Below are 20038 nucleotides of genomic sequence, written 5' to 3'. Positions count from 1 at the left end.
TCCCAGTTCCTTTAACTATTTCTTGGGTGATGTGATTCATAACTATATATTTTATCATTTTATCCAAGGGATACATAAAATATAAACAATTTACCTATACAAAAAGAGGAAAATAAAACCAGCTAATAATCCTACTAGTCCATCTGATTCTTTCTTTTCTTTCTTTCTTTTCCTTTCTTTTTCTTTTTCTTTCCTTTCTTTCTTTGCTTCTCTCCTTCTCTTTCTTTTTCTTTCCTTCCTTCCTTTCTTTCTCTTTGTCTCTCTCTCTTTCTCTCTCTCTTTCCTTCCTTCCTTCCTCCTTCCTTCCTTCCTGTCTTTCTTTCTTTCTTTTTCTTTTTCTTTGACGGAGTCCCACTCTGTCGCCCAGGCTAGAGTGCAGTGGTGCTATCTCAGCTTACTGCAGCTTCCGCCTCCTGGGTTCAAGCAGTTCTCGTGCCTCAGCCTCCCAAATAGCCGGGATTACAGACACACACCACCATGCCCAGCTAATTTTTGTATTTTTGGTAGAGACGGGGTTTCACCATGTTGGCCAGGCTCGTCCTGAACTCCTGACCTCAAATGATCCGCCTGCTTCAGCCTCCCAAAGTGCTGGGATTACAGGTGTGAGCTACCACGCCCAACCCAGATATTAGGTTGTTTATAACATTTCACCAGGAAAAGCAGTATGACAGTTTACTCCCTTGCAGCTAGATCTTTGTACAAAGCTACATTTATTTCCTTATGTGAAAACCCCAAAAACAGAATTGGCTGGGTGTGTGCAAGGATTTCCACTTTTCCAAGGTTTTGGATAATATATTTCTAATTGCCCTTCCAAGAGTACCAGGTGATGGTGTGGTCATAAAGCCAAGCCCATTGTGGTCATGCTGCTCTGGAAGGGCTTCAGCCTGCAGTCATCCCTCCACACGTGGCACCAAGTCCGGGTGCCATCCTGCAGGGCTTGTGTTCCCCTCACCTGCTCCTGAACCTTGTTTACTTTGTGTGGAGCAAGAGTTCTTGCACGACACTTACAAGGCCACCATGGTTCTAAGAGGTGTAGAGTGCCTTAGTCGCGCTTTTCGCTTGGTTGCCTTGGCTGTGTATAACCTGTGCTTTCTCCCTCTGTTTAGACCTGGGGCTAGGTGTGCTTAAGGCTAAAGAGGCTGACGAAGGAGGAAGGGCCACCTCGGGGAGTGCCAGGAAAGGAAAGCGGCAGCACAGTTCCCCTCAAAACCCACTTCTGGACTGCAGCCTGTGCGGGAAGGTGTTCAGCAGCGCCAGTTCTCTGAGCAAGCACTACCTGACACACAGCCAGGAAAGGAAGCACGTCTGCAAAATCTGCAGCAAGGCCTTTAAGCGCCAGGACCACCTGTATGTGGGAGTCTGGTCAGAAAAACGTCTGTTCAGGGGCTGGGGGTGGGGACATGTTCCTGGGTCTTCTTCCTATTCTCCCAGATCAACCTGTCTCGTCCTCTGTTGGGTTTTCCAGACGTGTATTACCTCTGCTCAGCCGCAGCCACAGCCACTCCATGCTTTTTTTTTTTGTCTGTCATCCAGGCTGTAGTGTAGTGGCATGATCTCGGCTTACTGCAACCTCCGCCTCCCGGGTTCAAGTGATTCTCCTGCCTCAGCCTCCTGAGTAGCTGGGATTACAAGCGCCCGCCACCACACCCAGCTAATTTTTGTATTATTTTTAGTAGAGACAGGGTTTCACCATGTTGGCCAGGCTGGTCTTGAACTCCTGACCTCAAGTGATCCTCCCGCCTTGGCCTCCCAAAGTTCTGGGATTACAGGTGTGAGCCACCGTGCCCAGCCCACTCCGTTCTTCTCACACCATCAGAGTGCAGGGAAGAGAGTGGGCGCTGCTGTCCCAGCCCCTAAATTCACGCCTGTGAGGAAGCCCCTGCTTCTGTTTGCAGATGGGCCGCTTGTGGGTTAAAAACGCCTAACAGCTGGCTCCTGAGTCAATTGTGTCATGGGAGGAGTTGGGCTAACTTTATAGAGCTATGTCCTGAGTCTCTGGTAGGTGTCTGAGGAAAACGGATCTGTGTTCTCTGTGTTTTGGGATAGCACGAGACAGGAAAGATGAGACGCCTGCTTCTAGAACATGGCAATGGAGCATTAACCCTTGTTTTTCTTTTTTTTTTTTTTTTTTGAGACGGAGTCTTGCTCTGTCACCCAGGCTGGAGTGCAGTGGCACGATCTCGGCTCACTACAACCTTCACCTCCCAGGTTCAAGCGATTCTCCTGCCTCAGCCTCCCGAGCAGCTGGGACTACAGGCGCATGCCACCCCGCCCAGCTAATTTTTGTATTTTTAGTAGAGATGGGGTTTCACCATATTGGCCAGGCTGGTTTCAAACTCCTGACCTTGTGATCCACCTGCCTCAGCCTCCCAAAGTGCTGGGATTACAAGCGTGAGCCACTGCACCCGGCCCCAGCTTTGTTTTTCTTTTCTATTTTTGTTTTGTTTTTTTTTCTTTTTTGAAAAACTCATTCTGTTCCTTTTAACTTTTGACTGAAAAAGTGTCAGGAGCAAAATTTCCTTTTTTTTTTTGGACAGTCTTGCTCTGTCACTCACGCTGGAGTACAGAGGTGTGATCTCAGCTCACTGCAGCCTCTGCCTCCTGGGTTCAAGTGATTTTCCTGCCTCCTCATCTTGAGTAGCTAGGACTACAGGCATGCACTATCATGCCTGGCTAATTTTTGTATTTTTAGTAGAGACAGGATTTCTCAAGTGATCTGCGTGACTCGGCCTCCCCAAAGTGCTGGGATTACAGGTGTGAGCCACCGCTTAATGTCTTGGAAATGATAAGCTTGTCTTGCCTGTGGGGGAAAGAAAGACACATGTTTTTCAAACAGGAGACCTGCAAGTGGGAGATGAAAGTACTTTGCATTCTTACGGGGCTCCTCCCTTTCACAAGGGGCTTTGACTAATCCATCTTTCATCTTATCCTCTCACCCACACCTACCCCAGGAAAAGGAGCCAATTTGCTCATGTCACAAGTTGGTAACAGCTGGGGGTAGAACTTAGGTCTCCTGATTCCCGCTCTGTTGCTTCCCTCAGACAGAGGCCGAGGGTGAGCCTTTGGGGAAAGACTTTATGATTTAGTCCACATCGACTAGGACTGTCCAGAGCAGGGCTGTTGGGGGCCCAGAGGGTGATGTACTGCTCTGCTTATATTTATAATGTGTTAATGCAGAGGTAGGTGTGATGCAATACATATTTACATGCATTTCTGTTTGCAGAAACTATAGGCACATTTGGCTGTTTGGCTCTATAATGTTTCTATGGATTGGGCCTCTGTAAATTGGCTTCTTTGCTGTGGGGGGTTCCAGGTAGCATCTTCTTAGGGGTCTCCTACGGTAAGGCACAGATTCCTTTGTTAAAGGAAGGATCGTCCCCAAGTTAGCATCTCCTCCAGTCTGTTCTGCAGAATTCTGGTTCTCAGGAATGCTAATAGGGACTTTTTGAAAACAAAACCAAAAACAGTTCTCTGGGCAAATAAGTTTGAGAGACACTGAAAGTTAAACAGGTCTCTCTCTGTGTGGCTTTTACATTTGCTACTGTGTGCCGGGTACAGTGGCTCACGCCTGTAATCTCAGCACTTTGGGAGGCCAAGGCGGGCAGATCGCTTGAGGGTCAGGAGTTCGAGACCAGCTTGGCCAACAAGGCAAAACCCTGTCTCTACTAAAAATACAAAAATTAGCTGGGCGTGGTGGCACGCACCTGTAGTCCCAGCTACTTGGAGGCTGAGGCACAAGAATCGCTTGAACCTGGGGGGCAGAGTTGCAGTGAGCCGAGATCGTGCCATTGCACTCCAGCCTGGGTGACAGAGCAAGACTCCGTCTCAAAAACAAAAAATTAATTAATTACATTTGCTACTGTGCATTGTGAACCTCCAAGGAGTGAATGGTGTTTTTTCAAAACTTATTTATTAGCTGTGCCAAAGTCCTTGAGGAGTAACTCTGGAGGTCTTTGTGTTCCTTGGGAACCCACTCTGGGGAAATCTGATCTGGCCTCAGTGGATTTTTTTATTTGTATTTTTTTAAAATTTTATTTATTTGTTTATTTATTTATTTATTGAGATAGAGTCTCACTCTGTCGCCCAGGCTGGAGTGCAGTGGTGCGATCTCGGCTCACTGCAATGCACTTCATCTCCTGGGTACAAGTGATTCTCTTGCCTCAGCCTCCCCAGTAGCTGGGATTACTGGCATGTGCCACTACACCCAGCTAAATTTTTTGTATTTTTAGTAGAGACGGGTTTTACCATGTTGGCCAGGCTGGTCTCAAACTCCTGACCTCAAGTGATCCACTCACCTCGGCCTCCCAAAGTGCTGGGATTACAGGCATGAGCCACTGTGCCCCGCTGGTTTTTTTTTTTTTTTTTTTACTTTTCTGTAAGGGGTTTGCTTAAAGGTGAGGGGAGAGGAACTCCCCTGCCAGATGGCTTTGACCGAAGCAGGGTTTGCTGGGTGGTCTTTCCTCGTGGGGGCTGAGTACAATTTCTGAATTGTGGTGCAACTGTACCACAGACTTTTGGGGGCCACCAGGGTCCTACAGCAGAAAGCCCGGTCCCAGGTGCCCCGGTGACGCCCCTGCTTGTGTCTGGCTCCAGGACCGGGCACATGCTCACCCACCAGAAGACAAAGCCCTTCGTGTGCATCGAGCAGGGCTGCAGCAAGAGCTACTGCGACTACCGCTCTCTGCGCCGGCACTACGAGGTCCAGCACGGCCTGTGCATCCTGAAGGAAGCCCCCCCGGAGGAAGAGGCCTGCGGGGACTCCCCCCACGCCCACGAGTCGGCCGGCCAGCCGCCCCCCAGCAGCCTGCGGTCCCTGGTGCCCCCAGAGGCCAGGTCCCCCGGCTCCCTCCTGCCCCACCGGGACCTCCTGCGCCGCATCGTGAGTAGCATCGTCCACCAGAAGACCCGTTCTCCTGGCCCAGCCCCGGCGGGGGCTTCAGACAGCGAAGGGAGGAACACTGCCTGTCCCTGCCCCGCCTCATCGGGGTCCTCGTCCTGCACCCCAGCCGGCCCCCACGCGGCCCCAGCAGCGCTGGACACCGAGCTTCCCGAGGAGCCTCGCCTCCCACAGAAAGAGCCGGCCACTGACGTGTTCACAGCCGCTAATTCCAGGGCCGCCGAGAACGGCGCCCCCGACCCGCCAGAGCCGGAGCCAGATACCGCGCTGCTCCAGGCCCGGTCCACCGCAGAGTGCTGGCCCGAGGGCGGCTCCGTGCCTGCCTGCCTGCCTCTCTTCCGAGGCCAGACGGTCCCTGCCAGTTCCCAGCCATCGAGCCACAGCTTCCAGTGGCTCCGGAACCTGCCGGGCTGTCCCAAAAGCAAAGGCAACAACGTGTTTGTTGTCCACAAGCCCTCGGCCGTGCCCTCGCGGGAGGGCTCCGAGTCTGGCCCGGGACCCAGCAGCGGAAGCCCCTCGGAGGAGTCCCCGCCCGGCCCCGGCGGCGGCCTGGAGGATGCGCTGCCCTTCCCTGCCGCGCTCCTCAGGGCCCCCGCGGAGGCCCCGAGCGACCCCAGGTCGGCCAGCGGGGAAGATGACCCCTGCGCCCCCAAGAAGGTCAAGGTCGACTGCGACTCCTTCCTGTGCCAGAACCCCGGGGAGCCCGGCCTCCAGGAGGCCCAGAAGGCAGGCGGGCTCCCTGCGGATGCCTCGCCGCTCTTCCGCCAGCTCTTCCTCAAGTCGCAGGAACCTCTTGTGAGCCACGAGCAGATGCAGGTGTTCCAGATGATAACCAAGTCCCAGCGGATCTTCTCCCATGCCCAGGTGGCAGCAGCCTCCTCCCAGCTCCCTGCGCCCGAGGGCAAACCAGCCGCCCTGAGGCCGCTGCAGGGGCCGTGGCCGCAGCAGCCCCCGCCACTGGCTCCTGCTGTGGACTCTCTACACGCCGGCCCTGGAAACCCCGAGGCAGAGGGCTCCCCAGCCCGCAGGAGAAAAACCACACCCGGGGTTCCCAGAGAGGCCTCCCCCGGCAGCACGAGACGAGACGCAAAGGGGGGACTGAAAGTGGCCGCGGTTCCAACGCCCCTTGCAGCGCCGTCTCTGGACCCTTCCAGGAATCCAGACATCTCTTCTCTGGCCAAGCAGCTGCGATCCTCTAAAGGGACCTTGGACCTGGAGGACATCTTCCCCTCCACAGGCCAACGGCAGACCCAGTTAGGTGGGGAGGAGCCACCAGGAGCCTCGCTGCCAGGGAAGCAGGCCCCAGCCGAGAATGGCGCGGCTTCAAGGATCACAAAAGGTGAAAAGGGCCCAGCCTGTTCCCGGGGTGGAGGCTACCGGCTCTTGGGCAACCCCAGGGCCCCGCGATTCTCCGGCTTCCGGAAAGAGAAGGCGAAGATGGATATGTGCTGTGCGGCTTCTCCGAGCCAGGTAGCCATGGCCTCCTTCTCATCGGCCGGGCCCCCGGCAGATCACTCCAAGTCCAAGCTGACAATATTCAGCAGAATCCAGGTACCAGCTCTCTCTCACGTGGCCTGACCAGAGTGGAGTGAGTTTCCTTTGCATTTGTTAGTTGTCCAGGCATTTTATTTCATTTCAGAGAGTCCCCAGATGCAATTTTACAGAGGAAGGAATTAAGGTTCCGAAAGATTGTGGTTTTCCCCACTAAAAAAAAAAAGACCAGAATGAGGCCAGGTGAGGTGGCTTATGCCTGTAATCCCAGCCCTTTGGGATGGGAGGCTGAAGTGGGGAGACTGCTTGAGCTCAGGAGTTCCAGATCAGCCTAGGCAACATGGCGAAACCCAGTCTCTACCAAAATTTTAAAAAATTAGCTGGGTGTGGTGGCACACGCCTGTGGTCCCAGCTACTCGAGAGGCTGAGGTGGGAGAATCGCTTGAACCTGGAAGGTGGAGGTTTCAGTGAGCTGAGATTGTGTCTCTGCACTCCAGCCTGGGCAACAGAGCAAGACCCTGTCTTAAAAAAAAAAAAAAAAGATCAACATGAGGATATCCCAGAGTTGTTCAAAACACTGTTATCTCATGAAGCCTTTTTTGCTTTTTTTTTTTTTCTCTTGTTTCCCTTTGGATTTGCCTTTTTAGAATCTTCAGAGGATATGAAGGTAGATGCTCTCTTTCCTTTAAAGATTCCTGCTTGAAATGGCCATGTGTTTTCTGATTGTGAGTCTTGGTTTCCACGAGCACAAGTGGGCACCTGCATCATGCCCCACACTTAAGCACATTGATAATTATTCACTGGTTCCTCCAGATGTTGTGTTTGGAGGGCCTGGTCCAAAGAGCTCATCCAGATCTCCTGACTCCAGGTCCAACCTGAGCAACATGGCGAAATCCTGTCTCTACCAAAATTTAAAAAAATTAGTCGGGCATGGTGGTGCACGCCTGTGGTCCCAGCTACTCAGGAGGATGAGTAGCTTCCCATCATACCACAGCTACCTCATTTTTGTTTTGTTAACATCTTAACAAATTCAGGTGCCACTTAATTCAGGTGCCAAATAATGCACCATTTTGTTTTTTATGTATTTTTTAGAGATGGGGGGGTCTCGCTATGTTGCCCAGCCTGGTCTTGAACCCCTGGGCTCAAGCAATCCTCTCATCGCGGCCTCCTAAAGTGTTGGGATTACAGGCATGAGCCACCATGCCCAGCCAAATCCACCACTTTATTTTATTTTTTTAATTTATTTTATTTATTTATTTATGATGGAGTCTCACTCTGTTGCCCAGGCTGGAATGCAGTGGTGCTATCTCAGCTCATTGCAACCTCCGCCTCCTGGGTTCAAGCAGTTCTCTGCGTCAGCCTCCGAGTAGCTGGGATTACAGGCATGTGCCACCACGTCTGGCTAATTTTTGTGTGTTTAGTAGAGACGAGGTTTCACCATCTTGGCCAGGCTGGTCTTGAACTCCTGACCTCGTGATCCACCCGCCTCAGCCTCCCAAAGTGCTGAGATTACAGGTGTGAGCCACTGTGCCTGGCCAAATTTATTTTTGAGATGGAGTCTCTCACTCTGTTGCCCAGGCTGGAGTATAGTGGTGCAATCTTGGCTTACTGCAGCCTCTGCCTCCCAAGTTCAAGCAATTCTCCTGCCTGGGCCTTCCAAGTAGCTGGGATTACAGGCACACATCACCATGCCCAGCTAATTTTTGTATTTTTAGTAGAGCCAGGGTGTCACTATGTTGGCCAGGCTGGTCTTTCCTGACCTCAGGTGATCTGCTTGCCTCGGCCTCCCAAAGTGCTGAGATTACAGGCACGAGTCATGGTGCCTGGCCTGAATACACCATTTTAAAGTGTAGCATTGGGTAATTTGTAATATATTCACAAGATCGTGCAACCATCCCCACTCTTTGCCAGAACAGTTTCATCTCCCCAAAAGGAACCCCACATTTCTTAGTTGTCACCCACAATCTCACCCTCCCCCCAGGGCCTGGCAGCCACGAGTCTCCTTTCTGTCTCTGTGGATGTGTCTGTTCTGGACATTGCATATGAGTGGAATCATGCACTCTGTGGCATTCGTATCTGGCTTCCTTCACTCAGCGTGATGTTTTCCAGGCTCATCCGTGGGGTGGCAAACGGCAGAGCTGCATTCCTTTCCATGACTGAGTGATCCTCTGTTGGATGGATAAGGCCGCGTTTTATTTGTCTGTTCATCAGTGGATGGACATTTGGGTTGTTTCCACTTTTTGGCTATTTTGAATATAGTGCTGCTGTGAATATTCACCCATGTACAGATTTTTATGGGGATTTATGTTCTAGGAGTAGAATCGCCAGGTCGTACAGCAGCTCTCTGTTTTAGGTCTGAGGAACTTCTAGGCTGTTTTGCTTGTTTCCTCTTCCCACCCACATTGTATGAGGGCTCCACATTCTCCATGTCCTCACTAACACTTGTTATTGTCCGTGGTTTGTTTAAATTATAACTACCCTGGCGGGTGTGAAGCAGTATCTCATTGTGGTTTTGATTTGTATTTCCCCGTGGCTGCTGACGTTGAACACCTTTCTGTGTTCTTATTGGCCATCTGTGTATCTTTCTAGAAGAAATGTCTGTTCAGGTCCTTTGCTTATTTTTTAAAATCAGATTACTATTTTTTGAGTTCTCTATATATTCTGGATGCAAGACCCTTATCTGACACATGACGTGCAAATATTCTCTCATTTTGTGGTCTGTCTTTTCACTTTATTTATGATACCATTTGCAGGACAAAAGTTTTTATTTTTTTATTTTTATTTTTTTTTTTTTGAGAGAGGGTCTCACTGTCACTCAGGCTGGAGTGAAGTTGTGTGATCATGGCTCACTGCAACCTTGAACTCCTGGGCTCAAGTGATTCTCCCACCTCAGCCTCCTGAGTCGCTGGGACCTCAGGCCCACACCAGTATGCCAGGCCAATTTTTGTATTTTTTGTAGAGATGGGGTTTCGCCATGTTGCCCAGGCTGGTCTCAAACTCCTGGGCTGAAGCAATCCTCCCACCTCGGCCTCCCAAAGTCCTGGGATCACAGGCATGAGCCACCATGCCTGGCTAAAAGTTTTACATTTTGATGAAGTCTAATTTGTCTGTTTTGCTTTGGTGTCTTATCTAAGAAACCACTGTCTAATCCAAGGTCATGAAGATTTACTCTGATGTTTTCTTCTGAAAGTCTGTAATTTGAGCTCTTCTTGCCTCTTCATTTTGGATGTGTTGGTTCAGATGCATTTTCATCTTCAGGGTGGAAACATCTACAGGCTCCCCCATCCGGTGAAGGAAGAGAACATGGCAGGCAGAGGGTAAGTTAAGAAGCCCCAGATCCTGCATGCACCCTGACAGGAGTCCTCTGGCCTTCCTGTGCCGGCCCTGGACAAGTGAGTGGGGAGGATGCTTTCAGTCCTAATGGGATTAGGGTACAGCCTCCATTTTATAGGGTTTATCAAGAGTAGTCAGGCTGGACGCGGTGGCTCACGCCTGTAATCCCAGCACTTCAGGAGGCTGAGGCAAGGGGATCATTTGAGGTCAGGAATTCGAGACCAGCCTGGCCAACATGGTGAAACTCTGTCTCTACTAGAAATATAAAAATTAGCCACGTATATTGGCACACACCTGTAATCTTAGCTACTTGGGAGGCTGAGGCACGAAAATTACTTGAACCCAGGAGGTGGAGGTTACAGTGAGCCGAGATGGTGCCACCGCACTCCAGTCTGGGCAATAGAGTGAGACTCCATCTCCAAAAAAAAAAAAAAAAGTCAGTGGATTGGAGTTATAGACAAAAAAGAAAAAAAAACAACAAAAAATCAGTGATCAAGGACAGAGTCCTAATCTCCCACTCTTCTTTCCTGCCATGTCCCACAGTAACCAGCAAAACGGCAGTCCCACAGACTGGACGAAGCCCAGGAGCACTTTTGTCTGCAAGAACTGCAGCCAGATGTTTTATACGGAGAAAGGGCTGAGCAGCCACATGTGTTTTCACAGCGACCAGTGGCCGTCACCTCGAGGGAAGCAGGAACCGCAGGTGAAGGGGGACGACCAGTGGCTTGGTGGTTACTGGGTTTCTGGCAGGCCTGTGGGGAGTAAACGAGACTGGTGTCACTTCTCTCAGGATGGGGACGTCACTCTGGGTCGGGGGCTGGAGTCAGGCTGTGTGGCTCTCCAGGGGCAGGCCATTGCCATGGGCTGCAGCAGCTCTCCAGCTTGGTCCATGCCACAGACTCACTGCTGTTTTCTATGACAGCTTTTTTTGCTGAAGCAGCTCTTCCTTTCCCCACCTACCTTATTTCTCAAAGAGCCATCTCTTCTCTTCTGTGTTTAGGTGTTTGGCACAGAGTTTTGCAAGCCGCTAAGACAGGTGCTGAGGCCAGAAGGGGACAGGCATAGTCCCCCAGGAGCCAAGAAGCCCTTGGACCCCACAGCTGCAGCCCCTTTGGTGGTCCCCCAGTCGATCCCCGTGGTTCCAGTGACCCGACACATAGGGAGCATGGCCATGGTGGGTGCTTGTCGGTCTGCCTCCTTCCTGCCACTGCCCCCAGCTGCTGGGGGAAGCCGTAGGAAAAACCCAAACCAGATACCACAGAAAATCTTTGACTCCAGGCTGGACGTGGTGGCTCATGCCTGTAATCCCAGCACTTTGGGAGGCTGAGGCGGGTGGATTGCCTGAGCTCAGGTATTCGAGACGAGCCTGGGCAACATGGTGAAACCCTATGTCTACTAAAAATACAAAAAAATTAGCTGGGCATGGTGGCAGGCACCTGTAAACCCAGCTACTCGGGAGGCTGAGGCCCGAGAATCACTTGAACCCAGGAAGGAGAGGTTGCAGTGAGCTGAGATCACACCACTGCACTCTAGCCTGGGTAACAGAGTGAGACTCTGTCTCAAAAAAAAAAAAAAAAAAAAGAAAATCTTGATCCAGAAGAACCTGGTTTGCATGTTAATTCAGTCATTCAGCATTCACTGAGCCCCTCTGTGCCAGGCCCTGTGCTGGGTGGTGCTGGGGACACAGAGGTGACCACAATAGCCTGGGCCCTGCCTCCCAGGGCTCGTAGTCCAGTGGAGGAGACAGGCCTGTCCTCAGACAGTGACAACCCAGAGTGGGCAGAGCTGGGAGCAGAGGGAGCCCAGAGAGTTCCCAGGGGGCTCCTGACCCAGCCTGAGGAGGTAAGGGAGGGCTTCCTGGAGGAGGAGGTATGGGATCTGAGACCTAGAAGATGAGGAGGAGTAGGGCTGGCAGAGCGGAGAGGAGATTTTGTGGAGGTGAGAGAGAGCATGGTGAGTTACGAGTGATCAGTCTCGTAGGGCTTGTCTCTGCAGCCTGTACTGGAGGACCCCCTACTGAAGAAGCTCCTGCTGGACTCGGGGACACAGTCCGTGGACCTGAAGGTCCCCTGAGTCAGTGGCTGGGTCATTTCGGTGCTTGTCATTTGGGTGGAGCAGCATTTCTTTCTTCACCGTCACACTGTATCTCTGGGGATCTCTCTCTTTTTAAGGGCCAGTCATCTTAATGATTGAGGCTGTTCTCACACAGAGTCAGGGGCTCTGCTGGGGCAGTGGGTGCAGGAGAAGGCTGCAGCCGGATCATCGCCAGGCTCAGTACGTCAGGTCTGGCTCAGGTGTGGCCAGCCTCCTTCGCCGGGCGTGCATTTCCTAGTTTCCTGTCTCTGGCCAGTCTCCTTTTCCTGCTCTCTTTCCATCCTGGAGATGGAGTGGTGCAGTAGGCGGCTTCAGGCGACCACCTGTGGTTCTAAACTTCTTCAGGGACAAGAGAAAGACGGGGAGGAGCGAGACAGCAAGGAGAGCAGCCAGCAGAGAAAGCGGAAGAAGCGGCCCCCACCCAAGGGGCTGTTCATCCCTCCTCCACCCTCCACGGCTGGGGAGCCTAGCCCTGCAGGATGCCACCAGAGCCGCCTGCGGTCGCCCATGTTCCTGGTGGACTGCCTCCTGAAGGGCTTATTCCAGTGCTCCCCCTACACACCACCCCCAATGCTCAGCCCCATCCGGGAGGGCTCTGGGGTGTACTTCAACACTCTCTGTTCCACGTCCACTCAGGCCAGACCTGACCAGCTCATCAGCTCCATGCTCGGTGAGTGAGGCTGGGGCACTCACTCTGTGATCCCAGGGTGGATTGCCTGCGGACCACAGCCACTCTACCTTGTAGCATTGGGTTCAGTGATTGTCTCCTGCCTGGGTGTACCTAGTCTGAGGGTTCCTTTGCTATTCAGATGCGCCCCAGGACTGATCTAAGCGCCTTCTAGTGCATAGAATTTTACAGCCCGAAAGAAAACGTAGAGGCCATTTAGCCTGACCATGCTTCTGCCTGCCCTTCTGTGTCATCTTCTTTTTCTTTTTTGAGGCAGGGTCTTGCTCTGTCACCCAGGCTGGAGTGCAGTGGCTTGATCACAGCTCACTGCAGCCTCGATCTCCTGGTCTCAAGTGATCCTCCAGCCTCAGACTCCCAAATAGTTGGGACTACAGGTGCGCATCACCACACCTGGCTAATTTTTTATTTTTCTTAGAGATGGGGTCTTGCTATGTTGTCCAGGCTGGTCTTGAGCTCCTGGACTTGTGATTTTGCTGCCTTGACCTCCCAAAGTACTGGCATTAAATGTGTGAGCCACCCTGTCCAGTCTGTGTCATTTCCTTTTTTTTTTTTTTTTTTTTTTTTGAGACAGAGTATCACTCTGTCACCCAGGCCAGAGTGCAGTGGCGCGATCTTGGCTGACTGAAACCTCCAACTCCCAAGTTTAAGCAATTCTCCTGCCTCAGCCTCCCAAGTAGCTGGGACTACAGGCGTGCGCCATCATGCCTGGCTAATTTTTGTATTTTTAGTAGAGATGGGATTTCACCATGTTGGCCAGGCTGGTCTCGAGCTCCTGACTTCCAGTGATCCACCCTCCTCAGCCTCCCAAAGTGCTGGGATTAAAGGTGTGAGCCACTGTGCCTGGCCTGGCCTATGTAATTTTCCTAACAGATTTATTGAGCTGTACTTCACATACCATGCAAATGACCCATTTAGAGTATGCAGTGATTTTTAGGATATTCACAAGGCCGTGCAACTATCACATAGTCTTAATTTTAGAGCACACTTAGCATCCCCAGAAGAAGCCAGAGCTCATTAGCAGTGACTCTGCCCATATCCCCACAGTCCCTTCTTCCCCCAGTTTGGGCACCCACTCATCTGCCTTCTCTCTTTGGATTTGCCTATTCAGGACATTTCATGTAAGTAGAATCATACAATATGCAGCCTTTTGTGTCTAGTTTATTTCACTTGGCATGTTTTCAGAGTCCCTTCATATTGTAGTGCGTATCAGTGCTCAATTCCTTTTTATGGCCGAACATTTTTCCCTTGTACAGATGGGCCCCATTTTGTTTATTTGTCAGTTGATGGACATTTGGGTTGTTTCCACTTTGGGCTATTATGAATAATGCTGCCATAAACATTCATATAGAAATTTTGGGGGTTTTTTTGGGAGACAAGGTCTCGCTCTTGTCACCCAGGCTGGAGTGCAGTTGTATGATCACAGCTCACTGCAGCTTCAACCTCCTGGGCTCAGCTGATCCTTCTGCTTCAGCCTCCAGAGTAGCTGGGCCTACAGGCATGCACCCCCATGCCTGGCTAATTTTTTGTAATTGTTTTTATGTAGGGAGGGGGGTCTTGCCATGTTGCCCAGACTGGTCTCAAACTCTGAGGTGGGCCAGGCATGGTGGCTCATGCCTGTAATCCTAGCACTTTGGGAGGCTGGGGCGGGTGGATCACCTAAGGTCAGGAGTTCGAGACCAGGCTGGCCAACATGGCAAAACCTCGTCTCTACTAAAAATATAAAAATTAGACGAGCATGGTGGCGGGTGCCTATAATCCCAGCCACTCAGGAGGCTGAGGCAGGAGAATCGCTTGAACTGAGGGCGCGGTGTTGGGAACAGGCCCCCCAAAATCTGGCCATAAACTGGCCCCAAAACTGGCCATAGACAAAATCTCTGCAGCACTGTGACATGTTCATAATGGCCATGACACCCATGCTGGAAGGTTGTGGATTTACCAGAATGAGGGCAAGGAACACCTGGCCGACCCAGGGCAGAAAACTGCTTAAAGGCGTTCTTAAACCACAAACAATAGCATGAGCGATCTGTGCCTTAAGGACATGCACCTGCTGCAGATAACTAGCCAGACCTATCCCTATATTTTGGCCCATCCCTTTGTTTCCCGTAAGGAATACTTTTAATTGATCTATAATCTATAGAAACAATGCTTATCACTGGCTTGCTGTCAATAAATATGTGGGTAAATCTCTGTTCAGGGCTCTTAGCTCTGAAAGCTGTGAGACCCCTGATTTCCCACTCCACTCCTCTATATTTCTGTGTGTGTCTTTAATTCCTCTAGCGCCGCTGGGTTAGGGTCTCCCCGACCGAGCTGGTCTTGGCAGCGGAGGTTGCAGTAAGCCGAGACCATGCCATTTCACTTCAGCCTGGGCGAAAGAGCTAAAGTTGGTCTCAAAAAAAAAAAAAACAAAAGCAACTCTGGGGTGAAACAATCCTCCTGCACTGGCCTTCCAAAGTGCTGGGATTAGAGGCCTGAGCCACTACACCCAGCCTTATGTACAGGTTTTTGTGTGGATTTATGTTCTCAGCTCTCTTGGGTAGATAACTAGGAGTGTAGTGCTGGGTCATATGGTAACTCCATATTTAACTGTTTACAAACTGCCGGATTGTTTTCCAAAATGGCTGGGCCACTTTAAATTTCCAGTAGCAGTATATGAGCATTTTCATTTCTCCTCCTCCTTGTCAACACTTGTTATTGTCTATCTTTTTAAGTATAACCATCCTAGTAGGTGTAAAGTGGTCCTTTTGCAGGACAAACATTTCTAATTTTCATGAAGCCCAATTTCCTTTCTTTTGTTACTTGTTCTTGTGGTGTTATATGTGAAGATTTGCCTGACCCAAGTCATGAAGAGTCACTCCTGTTTCCCTGTAAGAGTTTTGTAATTTTGGGCCGGGCGCAGTGGCTCACGCCTGTAATGCCAGCACTTTGGGAAGCCGAGGCGGGCGGATCACAAGGTCAGGAGCTCAAGACCAGCCTGGCCAACATGGTGAAACCCTGTCTCTGCTAAAAATACAAAAGAATTAGCCGGGTGTGGTGGCAGGCACTGTAATCCCAGCTACTCAGGAGGCTGAGACAGAGAATCGCTTGAACCCGGGAGGCGGAGGTTGCAGTGAGCCAGGATGGCACCACTGCACTCCAGCCTGGGCAACAGAAAAAAAAAAAAAAAAAAAAGAGCTTTGTAATTTTGACTCTTAGGTTTAGGTCTGTAATCAATTTGAAGATAACTTTTATATATTACATGAGGTAAAGGTCCAAATTCATTTTTTTGCATGTGTATATCCAGTTCTTCCAGCAGCATTTTTTGAAGACTTCCCATTGAATTGACTCAGCACAATTCATTGTTAGAAATCAATTGACCATAAACGTGTGGGTGTATTTCTGGGTGTGCAATTCTATTGAATTGATCTGTATACTTATCCTTATGCCAGTATCACACTGTTTTGATTACTGTAGCTTTTAACTTTTGTTTTTTTGTTTTGGGGGGGTGGTTTGGAGGGGTTTTTTTTTGAGACAGAGTCTTGCTGTGTCACCCCGGCTGGAGTGCAGTGGCATGATCTCGGCTCACTGCAGCCTCTAACTCCCAAGTTAGCCTCCCACTTCAGCCTCCCGAGTAGCTGGGATTACAGGGGTACACCACCACACCAGGCTAATTTTTGTATTTTTAGTAGAGACGGGGTTTTGTTATGTTAGCCAGGCTGGTCTTGAACTCCTGACTTCAGGTGATCCGCCCACCTCGGCCTCCCAAAGTGCTGGGATTACAGGCATGAGCCACCGCATCAGGCTTTTTTCTTTAGATATTTCTTTGTCTCTTTCTCCTTTCCATCAGGTACTCCTGTTACATGTAGCTGCTGTACTTAATGGTATCCCACATTTCTCTGAGGCTCTCTTTATTTTTCTCTTTGTTCTTCGGATTCCATAGTCTCTATTGATCTGTCTTCAAGTTTACAGATTATTTTCTTCCTGTCAACTCAAACCTATTGAGCCCCATTTTGGTTATTTTATTATTTTCCTCAACAGCTTCACTTTGCCAATACTTTACTTTCTAACCCCAGAATTCCCATTTGGTTCTCTCTTTTTAATAATTTCTACCTCTTAATGATATTCTGTCTATGATGAGAAATTGTCATTTTACCTTCCTTTAATTCTTTAAGCATGGGAGCTGACAGGAGAGGCAGCCCCTGTCTGGGCTGCACCTACCTGGAATAGAACCCTTGGAGCTGGGAGCTGGCTGGGTAAGGGAGCAGGTCACAGCTCAGAGGCAACAGCCTCTTGTTCTTACCAATATCCAGTTGATTATTTTTTATTTTTTATTTTTTTGAGATGGAATCTCACTCTGTTGCCCAGGCTGGAGCACAGTGGCACAGTCTCGGCTCACTCTGCCTCCCAGGTTCAAGTGATTCCTGCCTCAGCCTCCCAAGTAGCTGGGATTACAGGCACATTCCACCACGCCCAGCCAATTTTTGTATTTTTAGTAGAGATGGGGTTTTGCCATGTTGGCCAGGCTGGTCTTGAACTCCTGACCTCAAGTGATCCGCCCACCTCAGTGTCCCAAAGTGCTGGGATTACAGGCGTGAGCCACCCCACCCGGCCTAGTTGATTTTTTTTAATGAATATTTCTCCAAGTGCTGAATGACCTTAGGACAATTTCCAGAGACTTTAGTGTGCTGTTTTTATATATACATATACTTGTCATGAGTTAATTTGTTAGAGTTCCTTCCTCTACCTTTTCTGAAGTGCTGCCCTCTCCCATGGTATTTTTTTTTTTTTTTTTTTTTTTTTTTTTTGCGATGGAGTCTCGCTCTGTCGCCCAGGCTGGAGTGCAGTGGCGCGATCTCGGCTCACCGCAAGCTCCGCCTCCTGGGTTCACGCCATTCTTCTGTCTCAGCCTCCCGAGTAGCTGGGACTACAGGCACCCACTACCACGCCCGGCTACTTTTTTTTGTATTTTAAGTAGGAACAGGGTTTCATGTGTGTTAGCCAGGATGGTCTTGATCTCCTGACCTCGTGATCCTCCCGCCTCAGCCTCCCAAAGTGCTGGGATTACAGGCGTGAACCACCGCGCCCGGCCAACCCATGGGATCTTAAAGACCCTGCTTTCAGCTGCGTCCACACAGGCAGGCAGAGGACCCTGTCGGTTACCTGCTGTCTGTCTTCTTGAGCCTTTTCACTCTGTGCTTTCTAGATCAAGTGGATGGGTCCTTTGGCATCTGTGTGGTGAAGGATGACACCAAGATCAGCATTGAGCCGTAAGTTGGGTCCTTTCCAGTGAAGCTGCTTTTACCCCACCTTGAGTTCTAGTGTCACTTTTCCCAAGGGTTCCTTCTTCCCATGGTGGGGTTCAGGTTTACTCACATAGGCTCCCTAGGCGTGAAGCAGTAGATTTTTCCAAATATATGTAGGAAGATCCCCCAATATTATTCCTTCTACAAATATATATATATATGAAAATCCCCCCAAATTATTCCTTCTAGAAATGTATATGTGGCACATGGGGACAGAATGCCCTGGACCTTGGGGTTCCAGGTAGAATTGGTGATGGCACAGAGTGGGACTCAAGCATGCCTGAGGGATGTGGCTGGATGGCTGTGGTGTGGACGTAGACACATGCCGGGTGTCAGCTTGTACCTCCCCTGCCTTGATCCTGAGAGAGAAATGTGGCAATGAAGGAAAACAGAGGAAGGGAGGAAGTGTCCCTGCAGAAGTTTCTGAAATGTCTGTGTGCGTCTGTCGGGAACAGCACGTACCTGATGCACCTGAGACAGCAGAGGGTTTCCATGGAGCAGGCTGTGGCCCAAGAGCAGGGCATACAGAGCGTCTCCATTTCACTTCCCATCTCAGTCATGTTTGTCCGTCTCCCTTATCTGTGTGTGGCCTCATTTCAGACATATCAATATAGGAAGCCGGTTTCAGGCAGAGATCCCGGAACTCCAGGAGAGATCCCTGGCTGGAATTGACGAGCATGTAGCTTCTCTGGTCTGGAAGCCATGGGGAGATATGATGATCAACTCAGAGACACAGGATAGAGGTGGCTGAGGCTTTGGGGCTAAATTCCTAAGGGCCCTTCTTCCCCCTCCATTTCCAGGGTGTTTTTCCTCCTAGGTCTCGAACTCTTGACCGCTAGATCCAAGAAGCAGTGTCCCCTGGGCGTGGGAGGGAGCTGGCTCTTGGCCAGCGTTGCTTCTTCCCTGCTGCACTCTCCCTCCCCTACCTCTTTTGTCACATGGTGGCTGGTCAGGCCATCAAGAGTGGGTGCTGGGGACAGGGTTCTGCTCTTCCTCCTTGTCCCTCCCTGAGATGCAGGAGAGAGAAGGGGAAGGCACCCCCTCTCTGCTGTCTCTCGGGAAAGGTTCCTCCCCAGCACCTGATGACTCCTGTGTGCCTCCTCTTCCTCATGTCCTTCTTGGAAACAGTGACCGAGCTCTGCAATGTGGCATGCTCCAGCGTGATGCCAGGAGGGGGCACCAACCTGGAGCTCGCTCTGCACTGCCTGCACGAGGCTCAGGGCAACGTTCAGGTGAGGCACAGCAAGGGGACCCTCCCTGCTTTCCTGGGGCCCAGGGTTCTAGGTGCATGTGACGTGCTGTCTGCTTGGGGGTTCAGAGCAGATGGAAGCTGGAAGAAGGCCGCCCATCCTCCTCCACAGCGGCTTTGGGATTGCAGTGGTCCTTGTGCACGGACTGTAGGGGAATGCTAAGACATGGGCCCAATTCATAGCTACTTGTCTGGGGCAACAACCAAGCGCAGGGGTTCCTCTGAGATCTCAGGGGGCACTGGAGAAGGGAAGCCCCAAAGACCCAGCTCAGGCCCTGCATTCATCTACTTAATTCCTTGAGTTTTAGCTTTCAATTGAAAACTTATATATACAAACCTCTGATGCAACATAAATGCCTCTACCTACTCCAAGGACCCCCCCCCCTTCACAATTCTGGGTGTTAGAAAGTAAATTAAAAGTCTAACTGTGAGGAGCGGGAGAGGAAGAGCCACATTGCCTGTGTTAAGGATCTAAGAGTCATGCCATGGTCTTGCTTTTCACCAACCTGAGAGGCAGTGGCAGTGTCTGGCATATAGCAGGTCCTCAGCAGAGTGGCAGTACATATTTATTGGGTACCTGCTGGTTGCCTGTACTGTAGGCACTGGGGCCAAGGCCAGCTGAGGGGCTCCACGCTTGGTTTAATGCTCTGCTGTCTCTGTCTTGAAATTCTTGGCCAGGCGCGGTGGCTCACGCCTGTAATCCCAGCACTTTGGGAGGCCGAGACGGGTGGATCACCTGAGCTCAGGAGTTTGAGACCAGCCTGGACAACATGGTAAAACCCCATCTCTATTAAAAATAAAAAAATTAGCCAGGCATGGTGGTGGGCGCCTGTAATCCCAGCTACTTGGGAAGCTGAGGCAGAACTGCTTGAACCTGGGAGGTGGAGTGCAGTTGCAGTGAGCCGAGATCGCACCACTGCACTCCGGCCTGCGCAACAGAATGAGACTCCGTCTCAAAAAAGAAAAAAAAAAGAAAGAAATTCTTAATACTTTTTAAACAAGAAGTC

The 20038-nt window shown here is 50.6% G+C and overlaps 1 protein-coding gene across 8 annotated transcripts in view; it reads left to right on the top strand.

Annotated features, from left to right (window-relative positions):
• Positions 1–20038, top strand: part of ZNF541 (zinc finger protein 541) — a 50955-nt gene that overhangs the window by 22550 nt on the left and 8367 nt on the right. For 5 of the 8 annotated variants that reach the window (XR_008673881.2, XM_019014385.2, XM_055369860.2 and 2 more), the window contains 9 exons: positions 1107–1347; positions 4594–6448; positions 9647–9705; positions 10265–10424; positions 10722–10895; positions 12161–12485; positions 17683–17746; positions 18383–18525; positions 18911–19014. Coding sequence is in view for 5 of the 8 variants with exons in the window: in XM_019014385.2 (XP_018869930.2) it covers positions 1107–1347; positions 4594–6448; positions 9647–9705; positions 10265–10424; positions 10722–10895; positions 12161–12485; positions 17683–17746; positions 18383–18525; positions 18911–19014 (3125 nt within the window). In the remaining 3 variants the exon portion in view is untranslated. Of the gene's footprint in view, positions 1–1106; positions 1348–4593; positions 6449–9646; positions 9706–10264; positions 10425–10721; positions 10896–12160; positions 12486–17682; positions 17747–18382; positions 18526–18846; positions 19015–20038 lie in introns of all 8 variants that reach the window. The other 3 variants (XR_008673883.2, XR_008673882.2, XM_055369861.2) reach the window with 2 other exon arrangements.

This window comes from Gorilla gorilla, chromosome 20 (genome assembly GCF_029281585.2).
Source record: "Gorilla gorilla gorilla isolate KB3781 chromosome 20, NHGRI_mGorGor1-v2.1_pri, whole genome shotgun sequence".
NCBI classification, from domain to species: domain Eukaryota; kingdom Metazoa; phylum Chordata; class Mammalia; order Primates; family Hominidae; genus Gorilla; species Gorilla gorilla.
This window is presented reverse-complemented; position numbering and strand designations above follow the sequence as displayed.